The sequence below is a fragment of the Poecilia mexicana genome, unplaced genomic scaffold (genome assembly GCF_051168715.1).
Source record: "Poecilia mexicana isolate PSO_F unplaced genomic scaffold, ASM5116871v1 scaffold_6, whole genome shotgun sequence".
NCBI lineage: Eukaryota > Metazoa > Chordata > Actinopteri > Cyprinodontiformes > Poeciliidae > Poecilia > Poecilia mexicana.
This window is the reverse complement of record NW_028263375.1, coordinates 31846692-31869827: the sequence shown is the minus strand read 5'-3', so window position 1 is coordinate 31869827 and position 23136 is coordinate 31846692. Positions and strand designations below refer to the sequence as shown.

The window sequence follows — 23136 nt, the reverse complement described above, 5'->3', positions numbered from 1 at the left end:
GTTTAAATTTATACTACAAGAAATAATGGTTCAAATATTTACCCTATGATTTTTCAAACCATTTTACAATCATAATGGATTCAATTCAGATTTCATTTAACAAACAGACAAAAGTTCTCTGATCCAATTCTAATTTGATTTACACTCAACTTTACAATCGAATTACAATGAGAATAATTTTTAACAATCATCTTGCACTTGCTCTTTCATAATTTACCAGATCAAATTTGATCCGGTTCATTTCTATCACGGATTGTCTTGTAAAATGATGCAACATTAATGAAAATCAAACGAAAAACAAAATAAATCATGCAGAGCTGTTTCCGGTATGAACATTTGCGCTGTTTCTATCTCCGGCTGCGGGTTTCTGGCTCCTTCTGCACTTTTTTTTTTTTTTTCTAAATCTCCTCTTGAGTTAATTGTAGGACTGAGCTAATTACCGTGAATCTGTAAACCCCTCCTGCTGGCAGCAGATTGGTCAAATCCGGGCGGACCCCCAGTACCCTGACCCTGCCCGCTGCGGCGGGGCCATGTATAAGATGCAGGGACCCCAGGCTGACAGCTGCTATGAGAACAGGAATCAAACAACACTTCTTCTTCTTCTTGTTCTTCTTCTTTCTTCTTCTTCGCTGTTGCCTGAACACTTCACATCGACTGAAAGCGGGCTATTGGTTTCTGCTCCGGCGGATCTGTCTCCTGCTCTGCTCTGGGTTGGACTCACTCATGGAGCTGTCGGATATTTCCTTCTCCATTCCCTCTGCTGATGACTTCTATGATGACCCCTGCTTTAACACCACTGACATGCACTTCTTCGAGGACCTGGATCCGCGGTTGGTGCATGTGGTCCCGCTGAAACCCGAGGACTCCTGCTCCCCCTCCTCCTCCTCGTCTTCATCATCGCCCTCACCGTGCTCCCACCTGCATCACCAGCTCCAGCACCCGGAGGCTGAGGACGACGAGCACGTCCGCGTCCCCAGCGGGCACCACCAGGCGGGCCGCTGCCTTTTGTGGGCCTGCAAGGCTTGCAAGCGGAAGACCACCAACGCGGACAGACGGAAGGCGGCGACGCTGCGTGAACGCCGGCGGCTCAGCAAAGTGAACGACGCCTTCGAGACGTTGAAGCGCTGCACGACGGCCAACCCCAACCAGAGGCTTCCCAAGGTGGAGATTCTGAGGAACGCCATCAGCTACATCGAATCTCTGCAGGCGCTCCTGCGCGGCGGCCAGGAGGAAGGCTTCTACCCGGTGTTGGAGCATTACAGCGGGGACTCGGACGCGTCCAGTCCCCGTTCCAACTGCTCCGATGGGATGGTGAGTCCGGGAACGCGCGGCGCGCTTTTACGCACCGACGATCTTTAGCTTTCAAACTGCTGACCTGATTCCATCCCAGGCCAGTCATAACTTTCCTTCCTTTTAGACTATTTTAATTTCAACGAACAGTATAAAATGACCGGTGCTTGATTGGTGGTACACGTTATTTTATTTATTTTTTTTTTAACTTAAAATGTCAAACGGGTATTTGACATTTTAAATGCCCGTTCACCTGCATTCACCTGCTTTCGATTATTCGTTTTTGTTTATTTTTTAGTCCACTCTTGTGATTTATGAAGCAAACAGTACTTCTGTGGGAACACAGACACACCTGGTATGCTGATAATAATAATAATAATAATAATAATAATAATAATAATAATAATATAATAATAATAATTATTATTATTATTATATTAACTTGAGAACATTTCTTTTGATTGGTGTTTTCTGAATTAACTAAAATGATATTTGTTTTTTCCCCATTCTTTTCAAATGCGCATTTTAATCTAAACGTTTATGGAGAAATATATTAAGATGTTAAGTGTTAAAATGTATCAACAGCAGAAATACATAAAAACGAGACATGATTTGGTAATAACATTTCAGCATAGGCACAGGATGTGTGATTTATTTTGAAACGCGTCCAATCAACGAACTAGATTGTAGTTTTGTTTTATTTCACTTAAAGAAAGTCAAACACTAACGTTTATGTAAAAAATGGTCTCCGGAAAAATACTTCCGGAGACCATTTTCACTTGTCCGGTGAAAATGCTGTCTGACGTCAGTAAGCGGCCTTTCTTTTCCTTCCAGATGGATTTTAACGGACCGAGCAAAACAAGAAGCTTTGACAGCAGCTCTTTCTTCTCTGAGACGCTAAACGGTGAGACACACGGTTCTCAGAGCCTTTCGATCAATCAAATGAGTGTTATGGAATATTATATTTAACTGGTTATGAATTTGAACCACTTCCAGTCGCATAATTTATAACTAAGTTAAATCGGGGGGAAATTCAGAATGAAAATGTCTTGCATTAAAGTCAGAAATTTAAGAGCCCAATTACCTAATAATAATAATAATAATAATAATAATAATAATAATAATAATAAAATCAAGTAACTTTATTTGTAGCACATGGGGCGCGTGGGGAGGGGGAGCAACAAATCAATTTACAGCAAATGTTAATAAAAGTATCAATAAATGTATTTGTATAAAATCTCTGTGCAGCTGGTCCGAAGAGGGGTCGCAGCTCAGTGGTCTCCAGTCTGGACTGCCTGTCCAGCATTGTGGAGCGTATCTCCACGGACGGCAGCAGCCTGCAGCCCGGGCCTGAAGACTACGGCTCCCCGACCTCCGCAGCTCCGCTCAGCGAGGCAGGAAAGGCCCGAGAGCCCACCCAGATCCCCTCCTCCCTCGTCAACCAGGATCCAAACCTCACCTACCAAGTCCTATAGAGCCTCCTGCTCAGCCCCGCTGGAAAGCAGCACGCTACCTTGTTGTAGAGTTATTACTGGAAAACACGTACTGTAACAAAATGGCCTCATTATTCTGCTTTTAAAGAGTCTCCGGCAGCTGTTAGCAGTGTGACACGCATCCCTCTCATGTCAACGCTCCTTCCTGCCGGGAAGAAAAAACTAATTTAACTCAACTAAACTTGTCAAAGTTTTTATCAGAGGACAGTGGACATTTTGTTAAATAGTTTTGAAATTGTATTTAATGTGATTTCATATTTCACTAGTCTTAATTGAAACTTTATTCAATCTGGAGAGACTCAGACAGAGAAAGAAAGCGATTAAAAAGTTCTATGACAAATAAACATTAAAGTGCTTTGGCTTTCAGGCCCCGGCCGAGGACGTCGAGCTGGACTTCGATAAGCTTGATAAACATTATTGATGCTGCATAGGAATGTAATCCCCCCTGGGCCTATACTGGTGGCGGAGGTCGAAGAAGGATGTGACCTGAAGAGCCGGGTGGAGATGGGACTGAGATGGGTTGATCGCAGCTGGTAAGCGGAGGAGGCCATGGATGAAGGTCCTTATCAACTGGAGCTTGATCGATGATTGGCCATGATGAGGCTTAGTCCAGCGCCGATAGGTCCAGGGTGATGAGAGGGAGGCGCTGATTAATGAGGCAGGTGAGGCTAGAGAGTCTTCCAGATTGAATTTGCGCGGAAGCTTCATAACATGAACTTCATGAACCTCAAAATTTTTTTCCAAGTAAAAAAATCTAAAAACTAAGTGAATAGACCAAACCGATTATTATTATTATTATTATTATTATTATTATTAATAATAATAATTATTATTATTATTGTATGTACATGCTTTGTCCCTGTTGAAGAGATAACTAAGTAGAAACTTGTCACTACTTTGGTTCCAGGAGGTTGGTCGTATAAACGCTAAACTGATAAGAATAATTTATTTTCTCACTATAGATGATTATTCCACTTTTTGGGTTAAGTGAGTGGATTCAATATTATTATCCTAATAGCTTTTTTTTCTATTTAAGTTATATGAAAAAATAATTAGTTTGTTCATTTGATGAAATGAGTCTGAAAACCATCCAGTAACATTCCTCCACTCTCATCCTTCTTTCTGAAGTCCTGAAGGCTCCAGTAGATCTGAAAATACAAACAAAACAAAACAAACAAAAAAAAACTTCTGCAGAGAAAACCTACTGACAAAATAACAGAGACAGACCAAGCAGCAGTTGGAGAAGTAATCTACTGTTTGTGTTTTATTGTTTGGTTTTAAACTCCTGTCAAATCCAGACCCGGAAGTCTCCGTCAGGACCATACAGTTTCGTTTAGTTCTTGTTTCTGTACATATCGTGTAAATAAGAGCTGATTTGTTTCATGTGAAGTCATGCATTTGTATTTAATGTTCCAGTTTGTATTGTTTGTTGTTGTGAGGAAATTGCCACCTTTATATTTATACTGCTGAAAACTGTGTGAAATTTTTAAGGTAAATAAATCCACTGGCTTATTTATACAAAAAGCTTGACGTTGATATTTTATCACATTTCAAGAAATTTTACTTAAAGATTGAAATAATTACCTCTGGATGGGTGAAACTTGACCCACACACAGACCAGCAGGTTTTGACAAAGGAAGGATGTCGACAGAGTCATCTGCTGGTAAAACTGAGAAAGTACAGTTTTTTTTTCAGCTTTTAAAACTATTTTTTGGATTTCAGGTAAGTTGTTATAAAATAAGATATTTAGTCATAAGGCTTTGATCGCTCATCAATGTGTGTCCAATTCTCTGAAACACATTAGAATGTGACAAAATGTTACCAGCCCATTTTGGACAAAACAGCTTGAAACATATTAATCTATTTTAATCTGTAGAGCAGTGCTTCTCAATTCCAGTCCTCACGCCCCCCTGCTCTGCATGTTTTAGATGTGCCTCTTCTTCTTCTTCTTCTTTTGTTTTTTATTGGCGGCTGGCATCCAACTTAAGGTGCATTTACCGCCACCTACCAGACTGGAGTGTGGTCATCAGAGATCTCAGAGGGAATTACATCCACCTCAATGATGTGTAGGATGTGCAAATTCACATCCTAACACACTCATTAATACCTGAATTAATGCATGAGCATGCACTGGCATACACACAAATACTTGTTCATATCCTAAATACGACTCATTAACCCAGTGTTATTTAAGAACCTAAATAAGAGATTTCTAACATAACTTGATTTATTATCTAATAGACTAATCATAGACAGTCCTATATTCTTTCTGCTTAGTAACGACTTTAAAATCTGACGTTCCTCTGAGTATTTATCACATTCTAACAAGACATGCTCCACTGTTTCCACCTGATTGCAATAATTACAAGCCCCATTTTCATTTTAAAGAGCGAACTATTAAGTCCAGAATGTCCAATTCTAAGTCGAGACATAACTACTTCCTCTTTCCGCCTTCCACTCAGATAATTACTATCTCCCACACTCTTTTGAATTGTATATAGTTGTCTCCCATTATCATGGTTATCCCATATCTCCTGCCAAATCTTAATAATTTCTTTTTGAATAATAGATTTACCCTCATTTTTACTCAAAGGGATATTCAGATGAACAATATCTGATCTCAAGGCCTGCTTAGCTAAAATATCTACTTCCTCATTTCCTTCTATACCTACATGAGCAGGAATCCAGACAAATTGAACCAAGCATTTATTGTTATGAAGATAAAGTAATAATTGATATATTCTTAATATCAAATCTAATCTGCTAGATTTACCAGATTTAATACTTAATAATGCTGCTTGACTATCTGATGCTATGATAAATGTACTTACTTCCCTAGTATCATTATCAAGCAACCATTCTAAGGCCAATATGATGGCTGATAATTCAACTGTAAAAACAGCTAAATGGTCAGCTGTTCTCCTCTTAATCAAGACTTTATGGTGTGGGATATTCACTGCTGCTCCAGTTCTACCACTATTTGGATCTTTAGATCCATCTGTATATATAATTATGTTGTCTTTATATCTTTCAAAATATCTATTAACTACAACCCATTCTGGAGTCTTTCCCTTTTTAAGAATTTCATTTAATTGAAGATCAACTTCTGGAGTTAAAAATAACCATGGAGGAATTTCAGATTGAGGAACTGTAGCACTATACTGGAGCATAGTTAAACCAAGCTGTTTTGCCTTTATTTCCCCAATCCATCCAAAACTATTACAATTTAATTTATGATGTTCCCAACATTCCTTCAGCACCATCTTAGTTGGATGATCACCCTTATGTCCTTGTAGGTTCACCCAGTACATGTACATTAATTTCAACCTTCTTAATCTTAAAGGAAGCTCACCAGTTTCTACTTGTAAAGCAGCTAAAGACGATGTTCTGAAAGCTCCACAACAAATCCTCAATGCTTGTGTTTGCTCACTATCAAGTTTTCTCAAATGACTGTCAGCAGCTGCCATATATGCTATACTCCCATAATCCATAATAGATCTCATGAGCGCCTGATAAACTCCCAACAGTGCACTTCTTGAAGCTCCCCATTCCTGTCCTGAGAGACATCTTAACAAATTATTCACTTTTTTACATTTATTTTGAACTGATTCTATTTGATGTTTCCAAGTTAAGCTTTCATCAAAGATGACACCTAAAAACTTCACTGTTTTCACTTGTTCAAGTTTATGTTTATAAAGATTCAACGTAACTTCCTTATGTCTTCTATAAAAGCAAATTACTTGAGTCTTTGCAATTGACATCCTAAAACCCCATTTATTAGCCCAACCTTCCACTTTCAAAATGGCAGCCTGCATCTTTTTCTGTAAATAAACCAGATTATGTCCCCGAATCCATAGAGCACCATCATCTGCAAATAAAGATTTACCTATACTACTATCTATCTCATCAAAAATGTCATTAATCATAATATTAAAGAGAATTGGGCTACACACACTACCTTGTGGAGTACCATTCTCAACAGCATATCTAGAAGAGAAATTCGCTCCTACCCGAACTTCTATTTCTCTACCAAACAAAAAATCCAAAATCCAATTATAAATCTTACCTCCTATACCAATTTTCCCTAATTTAATCAATAATCCTTCTTTCCATAACATATCATATGCCTTCTCAATGTCAAAGAACACAGCTATCACTAACTCTCTATTCGCTTGAGCTTTTCTTACTTCTGACTCTAGACACAGAACTGCATCCATCGTATTTCTCCCTTTACGAAAACCACTCTGGAATGGACAAAATTTATTTTTACTCTCAATAAAATAATAAAGCCTATCTGTAACAATCCTCTCCATTATTTTCCCTAATTGAGATGTAAGAGCTATAGGTCTATAATTTGATGGGTCTTTTGCATTTTTACCAGGTTTTAAGATGGGAATTATAACTGACTGTTTCCATTCTGCCGGAATTCTCCCAGTCATCCAAATCAGATTAAACAATTTTAATATAACAGTAAGAGATGAATATTTAAAATGTTTGAGCATTACATAACACACTCCATCCTTCCCCGGAGTTGATTGCTTAACATTATTAATAGCTTTTTCTAACTCATACATAGAAAAAGGCATATCTAAATCCTGGTTTGAGACTTCTCTCCTAGTAGTAACTCCTGGATTTCCATCCAATAAATCTAATTTATTACTTTTCATTTCTTCAGATAAATTTTCTGAACTATTCACCTTAATTAACGTTACTGCTAATAAGTCAGCTTTTTCTTTATTACTAACCGCCATTTTCCCATTTAATTCTAAAACAGGTAAGGAAAACCTCTTTTTAACACCATTCATTTTCTTAATAACTCTCCATACCTCTGACAGTTTGGTCTCTCTTCCAATGGAATTACAGTACTGCCTCCAACAAGCCTTCTTAGCTTCTCTAATAGTCTTCCTAACTATAGCTTGTGCTTTCTTATATTGAATTAATGCCTCAAAGGTATGACATCTTCTTACCAATTTAAAAGCTTTATTTCTTCCCCTTATAGCAATACTACATTGCTCATTCCACCATGGAGTAGACTTTTTATTTCCTCTTCCCTTTGATTTAGGAATTGAACTTTCAGCTGCATTAATAATAACAGACTTAATCTTTGAATAACACATCTCCACATCACAAAACAAATTCTCATCCAGTTTATTAAATTGACTATCAACTAAATTTTTAAATAACTCCCAATTAGCGTTACTTAACTTCCATCTTGGAATCTGTCCTTCCTCTTCTTTTATCACTTCAGAACCAACTGAAACTAGAATAGGAAAATGATCACTGCCCATTGGAGAATCACTCATCACCTCCCAAGAAGTAATTCCAGCTAATGTATTTGAAACCAATGTTAGATCTAAAACACTCTTTAAATTCCTACAGCAATCATATCTAGTAGTGCTGCCATCATTAAGGCAAACCAGAGAATGTAACTCAAGAAATTCTTCAACAGTCAATCCATTTGCATCTGTATTAAGACTCCCCCATAAAATATTATGAGAATTGAAATCACCACACCATACAGTCTTACCTACATTTTGATCATTTACTTCATTGAGATTCTGAATGGACAACTTCTTGTTAGCATTATAAAAATTTATCACCGACATTTGGTCATTTTCTATCCAAATCTTAATAACTATTGATTCATAATTTTTCCCTATTGATTCCACTTTATATCTTATACTGTCTAGTACAAAAGTTGCTACTCCCCCTCCTTGTCTTTCTTTTCTATCATTCCTAATTGATGTATACCCAGAGATTTTGAAATCCAGATGAGGCTTAAGCCAGGTTTCTTGAATGCAAATCAGGTGAGGTTTAACTGTCAAATCTGAAATATATTTCTTAAACTCTAGACCATTACTAATAAGACTTCTTGCATTCCACTGGAAAATAATTAACATAACGAAGAGGGGCCACCACTGCATGATTGAGGTTGAGAAGATTGCGTCTCATTTAATTTTTCCTTTATTGATTCCCAATTAACATTTTTACAATCAAGATACTTTTGGGCTGCCTTCACTATTATTTGAATTTTTTCCGTTTTCCTTTGTGTTTGAGCAGTGCAGTTAACAACTTCTACCATGAACAATACAAAATCCTCCTTTGTCATGAGTAAAGTGTCACCTTTAATCTTAGAGCATTCTGAACAATTAGATCCTTCTTTTCCTCCTCCAGACACTTTCTTTGGGTATAATATTGGTTGAACAGGAACTTTTTTCGTTGCTTCCGCATAAGTAATGCCAGTAGTGACTTTGATTTTCTGAACTTCCTCAGCTCTTTTACTAACTATGCATCCCCTAAATCCTGAACTATGCCCACCTCCACAATTACAACATTTCAGCGGAGCCCCTTCCTCACATTTCCCATACTCATGATCCCCAGCACATCTCCCACATTTCTGTTTCCCCTTACATACTGCCGCGACATGTCCAAATTTCTGGCATTTAAAGCACCGCAGCGGCGGAGGAATAAATGGTCGGACATCATAGCTCATATATCCCACAAACACTTTATCTGGCAGACTGTTCTCTTCAAATTTTAACATGATAGAAAAACTATCACTCCTCTCTCCATTTTTATTTCTTTTCAATCGTTTGGCTTCCACCACTTTCCCTCCTGAAACATTAGACTTGATCTCATCAATTGGCACATCAGGTGGAATCCCCGAAATGACTCCGCATACATACTTCTTGTCATCCAAAAGTCTTCCTCTCACATTCTCACCAAGGATTCTTTTTATATTCAGCGCCCTTTCTTTTTGTTTAATATCATTACAGATAATCAATAACGATCCATCTCTTAATATTTTAACAAATTTCACCTTTCCAACCAGTGAATTGATTTCTTTTGTCAGCTTTATTGGATTCCACTTCCCAAAGGACACACCCTCTTTGACAAACTTCAGAACTATTTTAAATTCTGACATCTTAACAGTTTCTCCTTCAGCCTCAGAAACAGATGATTCTATTTGTTGTCTTGATTTTTTCCGTTTATGCTTAGCTTTTTGAATATGCCAAGGTCCTTCATTTTCCACATCATCAGCACCCTCTTCCATTTCCGCAAAATCACTACCTGACACATTTCCCTCTGACATCCTTCCAACCATTCACAGTCTGGTCGTGCCTCTTCCGCCTTTGCTCCCAATCCGTGTTGCCGTCAAATCTTCTTTTTCCCAGACACAAGTTAAACCCTGAGCGGCTCCTTCTCTCCACTGAGCTTCATAGAGCTCTGTCAGCATTACACATAGGTCTCGCCAGTCTAGTTTGAATCAGTTTCCTCGTTTTATAATAATACCAGCCAATCACCCAGGCAGATGTGCCTCTACTCCAGAACAGCTGATTCAAATGATTGCATGACCTTCAAGTACTGCAGAGGCCTGTTAATCACCAAACTATTGAATCCAGGTGTGTGGCAGAAGGGAAACATCTAAAACATGCAGGGCAGGGGGGCGTGAGGACCGGAATTGAGAAACACTGCTGTAGAGACTCACAGAGAGAGAGAAACAGCAGTTAGACAATTTTATTGGAATTTTATGTTTTCGCATCCACCTGAATAATGTGCAGTTGCGCCACTGCCTGGAGGCTGGTGGTGGAAACGGGGAGGAGGTGGGTTGAAACACAGCTGAAGTAGTTGCTTCGCCTTTTTGAAGGAGCTCTCGCCAGTTGATTGGATCGAGGTAGAGAGGTGGTGCGTCCTGATTGGCTGGGGTGAAGGCGTGGTGATAGGTGATGCCGGAAGAGTCTTACAGGTTGAATTTTCGCCTAGGGCTTCATTTGAAATAAAAGTAAAGATTTTGGAAAACAGAGGCAACATAAACTCTTCATATCTTTCCCTGCTGCTAAATGTTGCTTATAGTCTTTTGTTTAGACAATAAAAGTCTAGTTTCATATGTAACAGGCTAAACCTGCTTACAATAAAACTATATTTGACTGTATTGGGAGAAATTCAATAAAACTTTTTTTTTTCTGCTTTATTGGTTAGAGGAGCAACTCTTTGCGTGTTAATGAAAACAGTGAGGTGTTATTTAAATGTAAAGTCTGATGGAGAGAGAGAGAGTCAGAACTTCGACTGGTTCTGACATACCATGTTTTGGTTTACTAGGGCCACTTATCTGCAATACTCTGAAAACAATCCATGTTCCCAGAGTCATGGTCTGTTCCAGACGACTCCTAGTCAACGTGGATGTTGCCTTTGAACAAAGTTGACACTTGGTTTCCTGTTGTCAGCAGAAAGTTGGAAGTGTTGTTGTATCACACCCAGCTGTTCCTGTTCTCTAAAACTACTGATGAATAAATTACAGTCACAACACTTGAAATCTCATCATACGAAATATTAAATAAGCATAAGAATTGTCATCAATTTAAAAAATCAGCAGGACAGACTTAAAACTTTATTTGAAAATTTTCTCTATGCTGAGCCATGTAATATATTTATTTCTGATCAGGACAGATGATGGATCATGTAACTCAAAAGCTCTTGAGAATGGCCAAAGCACCTCTGATGTTCTTGAGCTTTAATACTCTTCAGACACATCCCATCCTCTTTGATCTGAGTGATCTGAAGTTTTTACATCCCCGCCTAAATTAAATTATTTTCAAGGGTCTGCAGTGCAAATGAGTGCAACATACTTGAATATGTTGCACTCTTAAGACTATAAGCAGCATTCTTTATATATAAATAATGTTGCACTCTTTATATATATATATATAAAGACTGCAACATACTTGAATATGTTGCGCTCTTAAGACTATAAGCAACATTCTTTATATATAAATAATGTTGCACTCTTTATATATATATATATAAAGACTGCAACATACTTGAATATGTTGCGCTCTTTTGCACTGCAGACCCTTGAAAATAATTTAATTTAGGCTGACTAAAGTAAAAAAGCATGTTCCAAATGACTGGAGCTTTTGACCGAAGACTAGAATCGGCTCGGCAAAAATGAAATAAGAGCTGAACAGATGACTTTAAGATTCCACATCTGAAAAGACGGAACTTTATTGGCTTCTGATAACTACAGACATGGCTTGAAGAGTCACACTTTATTTACAAAATTACTGAGAACCACAGAGTTGAGGGTGAGGAGGCGTGATGGCAAGCATGTTGAGTAGTGTTTTCTTCCTATTAAACGGTGGCTAAAGGCTCCTTGTTTCTTCAGGACATGGCTGAGAAACCGCAGGGCGGACCTCAGCGTTACTAGTTTCTTCAGAGGTGCAACCTTCTCCACAGTGTGATTTGCTTCATCCTGCGTGTGTCCATGGTGATGGCAGTTTGGTTTGCAAGCACTCGTGGGTTCAGCCTGTCTACTTTCTGCGGCGGGCTGCAGCACCTTTCTTGCTGCTGTAATTCCAAACAGAAAACAGGGAGACGTGTCAGAGCTGCAGCTTCACATTTTTAATTCCAAACAGGAGCAACTTGTGTCTTATTTGTCCCAAAGACGCCATGTTGGTGAAACATAAAGACAAACAGATTCACCAAAGTTTTGTGGCACCATTTTAAAGCATGTATGAACATTTGTAGGTAGAGAGCAGTGTGCTGTAAATACATTTATTTAATCACAGAAGGCTTTACTCCTTCCTTTCACATTTAATCATCGATTAATTGGCTGAAATATTTTATTGACTAATTAGTCGATTCATAGTTATATTGAGGTTAAACCTAATTTTGAGAGTTAACACATCAGAAGATGAAGCATGTCTTGGACAATATGAAACTTCAAACCTTTTTTGCAAATTGTTATCCTTTTTATTAAGTCTCTTAGTTTTTACTATGTTTAGTATGTGAACTGGGGAACAGATATGTAAAGTGAAGAAAAATATATTCTTATATATATATATGTGTGTGTGTGTGTGTGTGTGTGTGTGTGTTCTTTTTTATGCACAAGCAGATTGGCTATGTGAGTATCTAAAATTTAAACATGCCATACAATCAACTTTTAATGTTTTGAAAAATTTGAAAATCCTGTTTTTTCATTCATTTCTGTGTTAGCAAATACCGGGAAAAGGAAAATATAAGCATTATAAAACATTACTCTTAGAGTCTAATTAAATCCATTGTTGGCTGTGATGTTACAGCACCAGTCTCATTATAAACACCTCCATACACGCCTTGATTTCCCAGCAGGCTCTAACTGACCTGTCTGATTCCCTGCCAACATACATGACTAATGACCAAACAGTTTGACACCAAAAGGAGAACCGCAAGTATAACTGAAGGGTTGTGACCTAACCCGTTTTTGGAGAGGTGGCCAAATATAAAAATATTGTTTTTAAACCAATTACAGCTTTAATACAACCTGCAAACTGCAAGGAGCTGTCCCCAACTTTAACATAAGAAAACAATAAAAATCTGATGTTGAGTCAACAAAGGTCAACTGACGCCTTTTCTAGTTCTACAAACAAAGTGTTTTACACTGAATCCACGTTCACTCATTCACAACTGATGCACAGCTTTGGGTGAAGTGCCTCACTCAGGGTCACAGTGACGTACGAAGACGCTGGAATGAAACTCTCCATTTCCAGGTTGCAGGAAATTTACCCCAGCAACAGATCCACACTGCCCCAGTCACCAGCTCTGACTTTCTTTAGCCAACTCATGAGTGGAGGTTTAGTCTCCATGGTAACAAAGTGATTCTGGGAAACTGTGGTGTCTCTCTCACTGTTGTCTGACATGCAGGAACAACGTCATTTTTGTGACTTACAATTTACTGAGCTCTTCCACTCTCTTGCGCAGTCTTGTAACCTGAAGAGAAAAGAAAATTAAAAAGAATTTTAATCTCAGAAAATAATGAGGTGATGGAGGACGGAGCGTACAGCAGAGCAGGTGGAGATGTTACACACACACACACACACACACACACACCCCCACACACACACACACACACACACACGCACACACGCACACACACACACACACACACACAGACGCACACACAAGCTTTCAATTTTCATGTTTTGGAGCTCTTTCATATAAAAAACTTTTTAAGGAATAAATTTCAAAATAGTAAAAAACTAAATCAGAGCAAATACTAGAAATAATCAGATTTAGTTTCCTTTTTTCTGCATCAGATGGAGTAAAATTGAACAAATAACATCAAATAAATAGTCACATGTAATATATCCACTATTAGATGCCTGTATAATAACTGGGATTAAGTTAGAATGTTTGTAATTTGAATTTGAACTTGTCTATTATATTTTATTGGATTGATTTAATGTTTCTGTGTATAAATCAGATCTTGTGAATTGATGCTGTAAATGAACTGAATTAAGTTGAATCAATATTTCAACACTAACAAAATAAAGACGTCACGTAAAATCTGTGTTTAGAAAAATTCCTGCATCATTCATTTTGCAGTTTTAGTTACAAAATGTAATTATTATAACCTTTTTTGACCACTGGGGTCTGTTATGTCCAAATGATGTGTGTGAGGCAGCAGAGTAATCAGCTCTTCTCACCTCGTACTTCTGCAGCTTCAGTCTCTCCATGTGGTCGAACTTCTCAGACTCCAGCTGACGCATCCAGTCACTGAGTTCATTGATCTTTTCCCTGCAGGAGAACCAATCAGCTTTTTACAAACTCTGAGCACCGCTGTCATCATGCGACTCACAGCTAGTCTAAAAAAAAATCACTTTCTAGTGTAAAAAAGTAGACTGCAAACAGGAATAAATATCAGACTGTTGCTCATTAGAATGGTTTTTAGTTTGGAAGCAGAAGGTTATAATGTTTAACAGCTTTAACTCTCATTTTTACTGGTCTCTGATTTATTTATTTATTTTTTTGTAGATAAGAAACGACAAAAAGATGCTTCCTGGAAGAGAAAGTGAGTCATACTTCAACTTGTCCTCGCTCAGGTGGTCGATGTTGAGTGCCTTGCGCCTGGCGGCCAGGATCTTCTTCTTCTTCTCCCTCTCAGTCTCTTTCTTTCCTCCTCTCTTCTGGTCAGCCTGTTTGGTGTGGATACAGATGAGAGTGGATCAAGACCCTACATTTGCCTCTGTCAGTATGAGCATGCGTGTGTGTGCTGACCCTCTGCAGGTGGCTGCTGTAGTTGGAACCCATGCTGGACAGAGCTGACTTCTTCTTAGCCTCCTCATCAGCCTTCTTCTTGGCATCAGCCTCCTCCCTTATCCGCCTCTCCTCCTGCGTTCACGACACATAAACCCACAGTGAGTCCACACTGTCGCTGACCGGCGCCGTGACATCATAATCAGTCGACCGACCTCACGTCTGGCCTGGCGCTCCTTGTCCTTCTCAGCTCGGACCCTCTGCTGCTCAGCCCTCTCAGCGCGACGCTTCTCCTGCAGGGTTGGGAAGGGCGTAGTCATGGAGACCGTGCAAAACACTTACACTGCAAAAATACTAAACCTTACCAAGTCATTTGGGTCCAGTTTCTAGAGCAAATATCTTAGTAAGCTTGAAATAAGACAAAGCTAACTTACAAATAACTTTTCAGCGAGATATGCAAACTTGTTTTATGTCAGTAATTAATTAATATTTATTAAAAGAAAGTACTTTCTGCGTTGCAGATAATTTTCACTTATAACATGTTTTTCACAAGTTATAAGTGAAATAATCTGTCTTTGTAAGTAATACTTTTTTCATCAATATTAAGAAAATATAAAGTTTAAACAAACTCATGTAGCTTGATGAAAAGTTACTTATGAGTTAATTTTGTTTTATTTCAACTGCACTGAGATATTTACCGTAGAAACTAGACCAAAAATACATTTGTGTCTTTGCAGTTTAAAGCTTCATATAGCGCAAACCACACACTATAAAACTGACAGCAGGAAAGTAAGATTTCAGCAAAGTCAAGAGGAGAGTGTTTGGCAGTGCTGAAGTGGAAAGGACTAAGTCCTTCATGTCCAGCAGGTTGTAAACGATCGGACAGTTCTCTGTCGACGACACCAAACCTTCAACACATCAGAGAAATAAAGCAACTGCACTGATAAATTCAGATGAGTAAGTGACAGCATCTGGTCATCCATGTTGTGTTGTTTCACCTAAAATATTCTTGTCCTTCAGTTGCTGACAGGTTATTAAAATATATATATTGTTTTGCTGACTGAGTAAGAAAATTGAAGGAAAATATTTCATTGTTGACTCTCCTTAACATATGGCAAAAAAGGCTTATTTTCACTCTGCTGTGCAGGGCTGTTTGGATGTAACATTTGGATTTAAATCAAATCAAGTCAATGAGTCAGACTCACAATCCTCTCCTTGAGTGCAATCAGCTCCTCCTCCTCCTTCTTCCTGCACTCAAAGTGAGCGTCGATCAGGGCCTGCAGCTCCATCAGATCCTTGTTCTGACGTTTCTTCTGGATGTCCTGCATTGGAAAAGAAATAAATTAATAATAATAATAATAATAATAATAATAATAATAATAATAATAATAATAATAATAATAATAATAATAATAATAATAATAATAATAATAATAATAATAATAATAATGGACCCAGCACTCAGCAGGAAACATCACAGACAAATAAAAACAAACCTTCTTAATCTCATTTAAGTCTCACTTACATCAAAGTCCACTTTCTCACCATCTGGGATCTTTGGAGCGCTGGGCCTGCAACAGAGGGATTCACTGTTTCAGTCTACTGATGTGGGCCTTTTTTATTATTATTGTTGTTTTGTGGCCAATGATCACATGACCACAGGAGGAAACTTACTTGAACTTTGGCTTCTCCTCTGCAGGTTAAGAAATGAAGAGGGGATGAGTACATGTCATTGGGTTAGGAGGGGCACAGACTATAATGCACTTCTTTTGGGTATTGCTCACAGATCACAATCATTTTAAATGAGAGATTAATTTGTGAAAAAAGAAAATAAGAAACTCGCCTTATTAACAGCTAAGGTTAGAGTCACAACAGGGAAATGAAACAAAATTCAATGAAACAGATATGGCAGAAGTGTAAACTTTAAACATGGATTAAATAAAACGTGTGTGAGAATCAAGAGGCAGTTAAAACTGAACGGTTAATACAACCAGTCTCTCTGTTAGTGCTTCTTTCTTTACTTTTTCCTTCCTCTTTTCCTTTCTTTCTTGCTCTCTTTCTTTCTAGACTTTTATTTTCTTTTTGGCTTGACCCCCAAAATTATTTAACACAAGTTATTTCTCTATTTTCTCTCTTTTAGTCATATTCTGGTTGCCCTGAACCATGCATACGATGAGCTGCAGAGCAAACGTAGCCAGACTTCCAGATCTGGAGGAGTTGAGTTGAGTTTTAGGGAAGAAAAACTTGAGCTCTGTTTTCTGCAGGGTGCATTCAGCCCTACTGGCAGCAATTTAACAGATATCTGATGACCTTTGGCTGCATATTAGATAAATAAATAAATAAATAAATAAATAAATAAATAAATAAATAAATAAATAAATAAATAAATATTGGAGTGCAGTGTTGAGTTGTTGTTTTCGGTCTGAAAGCCTCTCCAAGTTTGCTGTGCAGGAAAGCATGTGTTAGGAATCCATATTCTTTCACCCTTTTTCCCTTTCCAATAACACTCTTGATTTTTCCCAAAAACAAAAAAAGTCACTTTCTTTTCATTTTTATGTCTTAAACCCCAGCACCCTGACAACTAGTTGGTGCTCTTGGACTGACAGAAATAAGCCTCAAACCAGAACACTTGACATCCCACCAAAACCAGAAGAATCCCTTTCATATCCATCAAATGTTTTTATCTCTACATACCTTCCTCTTCAGCTCAACGACGTCAGCATGCAACAAGCATCGAATAAAGACGCAAAAAAGCAACGTCTGACATTGAAATAGGTAAACCCATTCAACATAAGGAAAATAAAACAAACAAAAACGTCTATCCAGAACATAAAATTCCTGAAAATAAGTGGGTAGTTGCTTGGTAGTTTGCATTGGTTATTCCACATTACACTTCTGTTTCTCTTGGATAAAGATAAGTGGAACATTTACACATATTATACATAAATGTGGTTAAAATTTGTGAAATTTTAAAAGCAGTGTCCATTTCTGTCAGTAGTATAAAAGACAAACATGTTAGTCAAGCCTTCTGTGTGCATTTCATTGTGAGCAGGTTATGCTTAATAAGTAGATCTGTAACCAAGTTAGATGATTGCCCTTTGAAATGGTTTTAACAAAATTAAATCTTTTTAAACCCAGTTTTGCTAAAGCTAGTGGTCTTTACTGTTACTATAAAGTAAAGTTATGTATGAAATCTAATTAAATGACAGATTCACGTAGAGATATCACAGGATTCTCAAAGACGCTTCTCTTTGAGAAGTATTAGAGTAAAATTGAACTGAATCAGTCACATTCAGTCAATGATTCAACTGCAGGATCCATTTGGGTCAACCTACAAGAATGACACACTAAGGAAATGTTTTGTCATCTTCTGTATTATTAGCAGCTCTGTTGTCAATTAGGACAAACAACCTGGGGCCAGAAAATAGGTTTTAACCAATAAAGTATCAGGTAAAGCTAAATAGGTTTTAACCAATAAAGTATCAGTTAAAGCTAACTGTGAATTGTGGTGCCTGGTACATTTAGATCTGGGCAGGAGTCTTCTGCATAGATTGAACAACTTCTGCCCACGCTCAGGTGCTTCTCTCCAGGTCCTCATGCTTCCTCCTACAGTTCAGAAACATGCCGGCAGGTTAACTGGTCATGCTGAGATCGTCATTAGGTGTGTTGCATTGTGTCTCTGTGCTGCCCTGCGCTGGAAGGACTGCAGACCTGTTCAGGTGGAACCACCCCCACTTCCTAAACCAAGGTACCATCACATAAAAAGCTCAGCTGTTTTCAGTTTGAGTTAAAGTAAATTGCTAAAGTCAGCTAAAACAGTAGGCACAACCAACTAGCTCTTAGCCTCCAACACACAAACTGTATTTACGTCTCAACCAGCTGATGGTGATACGACACGTTCCTACTGTAGGTAAGGGAACTATCACCAATACTTCACAGAACCGCCATTTAGAGCAATGCAAACTAAGCCTTTAGCATTAAAACTGCAGAATGTACCATTTTATATAAATATATATGTTTTACATTTTAATTGAAACTGTCACTAAGTCATGGCAGAATGGTATGAGACAAAAATCTGTGATTGTTTTTTAATAAAAGGCACATAATGCAGCTTTAAAAAAAAAAAAAAAAAAAAAAAAATTCCCTTCTCACCCTCTGCGGGTGGTCTCTCTCTCTCGCTCTCTCTCTCTCTTGCTCTCTCTCTTTCATCCTCTGAGCTCGGGTCCTCTACCAGAGGCCTGGGAGCTTGAGGGTTCTGTGCAGTATCTTGGCTGTGCCTAGTACTGCACATTTCTGGACTGAGATGTCTGATGTTGTTCCTGGGATCTGTTTTAGCCACTGCTCCAGTTTGGGGGTGTCTGCCCCGAGGGCCCCGATGACCACAGGCACCACTGTGGTCTTCACCTTCCAGGTCTTTTCCAGTTCCTCTCTGAGGCCCTGGTATTTCTCCAGTTTCTTGTGCTCCTTTTTTCTGATGTTGTGGTCACTTGGTATTGCTACATCCACCACAATGGCTTTCCTCTGTTCTTTATCCCCCACCACAATGTCCGGTTGGTTTGCCATTACCATCTTGTCTATATATATATATATATATATATATATATATATATATATATATATATATATATATATATATATATATATATATATATATATATATAATTTATGCATATTTATTTCTTCAAGAGGTCCTTCAACCTGCACTGTCTGAGCTCTGCGTAAAAGCTGAGTGCTTGAGTTTGTCCAGAGGTGAAAGGAAGGTAGTATGTGCAGACAGCATCAAGACATTAGTGGGGTCTTTGCATTGAAAGGGATGATAGAATAATAACCCCGTCCCCCTTCTTGCCACATACCTTCAGGGTCAATCAGTGGCTCTGGTTCTGGTTCTGGCTCTGGTTCTGCCACTGGCTCTGGTTCTACCACTGGTTCTGGTTCTGGTTCTGGTTCAGGCTCAGGCTGTGCCTCTGGCTCAGGGGCCGCCTCAGGGGCAACCTCTACCTCCTGTACTACCTCCACTTCTACAGCTAAACAGCATGCAGCAAATCATCGTGGAGATGGAGGTGGGGGGTGGAGGGTGGAGGGGTAGAGGGGTGAAGGGGTAGCAAGAGATTTAATAGAAGCAGGGGAGAGGAAGAAGGGGGAAAGAGATGGATGTTTTCAGTTCTGGACATGGAAGGGAACGTGTGAGAGTTAATGATAATGCTATTTGGTCAGTTTCCGCAAGATGGCGCCAAAGCATGTGAGACAGCAGACATCGGAAAGAGAAATAAAAAAAAGACCATTGATGGATGAAATGGGATTGTAGCTGCACAACCACTTATATGTTTTTAATTTTAAATACTGTTAATGTTAAACAGCATGCTGCATAAAGTATATCTGGAAGAAATCACAAGTGGGTCATAAATGAGTTATTTTTTTTTTATGTTATGGTTGGTAGTTTGCCGGCTGTCTTACCATCGTATTCTTGATCCGAGAAAGAAAGGAGCAGAAGAATATTATCATTTCATCCCATTGGTACCCATTTTTCATAAAGTATAAATGTAAATGATGGGCACAGTGGGAATCCATGCTAAGCGAAACAAAGCAGTCATTCTGGGCTGATTGAAGCTTTAAGATGAATAAAACAATAATTTTTCAGATGGAAATGTGCTCAGCTCAGAAGGACAGCTACAACTGTAGATAGTCATGCAGAGCTGGAAGACTATATTTGCAAACAGGGCAATTGGATTTCAAACAGCATAGTCAATTTTCTTTCTTTATTTTTCTTTTTTTTTTTTTTTGCTGCAACCAGCAAGAATACTACAGCAACAAAAACATTTAATTTCTGTCTGTACAGTTTCAATCTGGAGGAGTCAAGCCAAACCTGCAAACAGACAAAACTGTCCAGTGCTAACTTTCTACGGGGAATGGAAAGTCAGTTAGAGAATGTTCAGAAATGTCATCTTGATTTAGCATGGAGCTCCCAATTGTACCTGGGCAGATACTTTGACAATGTAAATATAAATATAGATACATTTAAGTACAGAAAATGTGGCTACTTACCCTCGACCTGCTCACTGCAAAACACAAGACAAAAACAAGTTAGCATCAAAAAATACTCACTACTACAGAATACAGCAATATGTTTAAGAGTAAAGATTATTTTTTTTGCAAATTTCTCAAGAGGAAATGAAAGCTGCTTCAAAGCAAAAGCTGAGATTTTTTTTTGTTTTGTTTGTTTAATCAAAAATACTCACAAATGTAATGAAACATTTTTATTTCTGAGAGGAAATGGGAGAAGACTTACACTTCCTCTGCGTCAGACATGGTGGCAGTAGACTTTAAAACCTTAAAACCAAAGAAAATAGGAGCTTAAAGTCTGTCTTTAAGGAGCAACTGTGTCTCCTGTTGTATTTATAGCTCAGGGTTGAGTAGCAGATGCCTTAAATATGTGCAGCAGACCCCACCCTAAATGAGCCTCAACTTGTTTACTTTCACACTATCCTCCTTAGTAGAAATAAATTAAACAAAATGATTACATTTGATTTATTGTAAATGTTTCCCCCAATAATATTTTTTGACACTTCTTTCTAACGGAATGATATCCGAACTGCTTGGTTTTATAATTGGTGTAAAACGTTGGACTGAAATTTGAGCCACAGTAATGAATTTGCTTCTCTCATGATAAATGAGAAGGAGACTAAACATAGATTTATGCCAATAGTCTGTTTTTAACTACCGCGGCAGGAGATTAATATTGCAGTGGAGGGAACAAAAAGGTCCAGTGATAGTGTTACAGGTCAGCCTGCTGTCCTCCCCCATCAGCAGTTTATGTGTTAAAGATGATTTTGTCTTTTTGCCAATAACGGGGCTAGTATCCACTCAGCATCAATTTTTCCACATTCTAAATCTGTTTCAGCATTTTATCTGGGAGCATGTCAGCTGACTCGGTACAGTGCCATTAAAATCCACCAACAAACACCCAGTACCCGACTTTACTCATCATTAAATCCATTGCCTGATGGAATTTTTGGTTATTTGTCTACGTTATAAATCTCTTTAGCCACCGTGAAAACCTCCTGACATCACCACTTTATCCCAATGACAGCTGCACAGATCTTAGATTTGGTTTCACTTTGCATGATGTAAAATATTGGATTCCATCCTCTGGACTTCCTCCAGCATCGTTCCCTTATGTGGACTTTTTCTGCTCTCACATGGTTCCTTCAATCATCCTCAAGGCGCCTTGTTGACTGAAGCCGCTTTACTTGGAATTTACAACGAAGTCCTGAACTGTTCGACAGATGTAGTTTCTTTCCACATTTTAATGTGATGTCAGTAAACTAGGTGTGTTGGCATTTGGATAGTGCCAACACATTCAGTCTTGTATTCAGTATTTCACTGTCCACATGCAAAATTGTCAAATAAAAACTTCAGCAGTGGAGAAAAAGTGCATGCTTACTAAAAGTAAGGAGAAAATCTGAGCTAAGGTTCCGAGCCATCTGTAAATCCCTTCAGCATCTCACTGAGTCAAACCTGACTCCAGCCATGACAACACAAAAACTACAACAAAGTCTAGCTGCACGTCTGACAAGAAACTGAGATTAATCTGCTTGCATTGTGTCTCCATTAGAAGTGCTAAACAAACAGTATATTTTATGCTCACGCTAAAGTCAGACAGATGTACATCAGTACAGTGAGCCCATTGATCATCAGTTCTTCTGGCAAGCAGAAACACATCAGATATTTGCTTTTTAGAGCTCAAACACAAACATGTCTTCCAGTAGCTATAGCTCTGATCTTTGTAGATGCCTCAACTGGTGGTGACAGTGATTTTAAGACACATGGACTCAGTTTGCACCTGACTTTAGGTGATGTTTAGAGACATTGCAGCTGAGCTCCCACCATCATCCACACATGCAGTCACTCCTGTTCTGCCTTACCTCAGAAAAGCTGAATGAAGAGAGCTCCCTGTTGGCCAAGACAGGCTGTAAGGTTCTGCAAACTTACCACCGTGATTATGTCCTTCTGTTATAGTGACACTTGATCCGTTCAACTTCCCTATTGGCCAGAGGTCGGGCTTGAAGACACGTCCGTCCCTGTCATGGGGCAGGATCCACATCTTCAGTGTGCACCCACGCCCTACACAAGTGCTCAATAAGGAGATGGAAGGCTCGAATGCTAAGGAGGGAGGTTCTAGTTTGGTGAGAGCAATGGAGAAGATGCCTGCAGGATGCTATTCTGGTGTCGCTGCATTAGGCAAGCAAATTTCATTGAAGCAGGAGATGGGAGCTGATCATCAGGGAGAACAGCAGGTGGTGCTTCAGAAACAAATCCAGACAAGCACAGTGTACAGTTTACA

At 38.6% G+C, this 23136-nt stretch overlaps 2 protein-coding genes and 1 long non-coding RNA gene across 3 annotated transcripts; 1 reads left to right on the top strand and 2 right to left on the bottom strand.

The window, feature by feature from the left end:
- Positions 1-603: 603 nt before the first annotated feature.
- Positions 604-4307, top strand: myod1 (myogenic differentiation 1). The gene is made up of 3 exons (XM_015000017.2): positions 604-1311; positions 2125-2194; positions 2539-4307. Exons 1-3 carry the CDS (start codon positions 724-726, stop codon positions 2763-2765), a joined length of 885 nt encoding a protein of 294 aa, XP_014855503.2. The 5' UTR covers positions 604-723; the 3' UTR covers positions 2766-4307.
- A 7447-nt stretch (positions 4308-11754) lies between these two features.
- On the bottom strand, positions 11755-19838 carry tnnt3a (troponin T type 3a (skeletal, fast); the record flags this gene model as incomplete). Its single annotated transcript, XM_015000019.2, has 10 exons — positions 11755-12128; positions 13489-13529; positions 14246-14336; positions 14622-14734; positions 14817-14930; positions 15011-15088; positions 16001-16117; positions 16321-16366; positions 16470-16488; positions 19649-19838. Coding segments are annotated over 10 exons (846 nt in total), but the record flags the coding sequence as incomplete, so codon positions are not given.
- A 1000-nt stretch (positions 19839-20838) lies between these two features.
- Positions 20839-22902, bottom strand: LOC148159503 (uncharacterized). The gene is made up of 3 exons (XR_015763092.1): positions 22785-22902; positions 21082-21122; positions 20839-20851 (listed from the first exon to the last, which is right to left on the bottom strand). It is a non-coding gene; the product is annotated as an uncharacterized LOC148159503 (long non-coding RNA).
- Between the last annotated feature and the right edge of the window lie 234 nt (positions 22903-23136).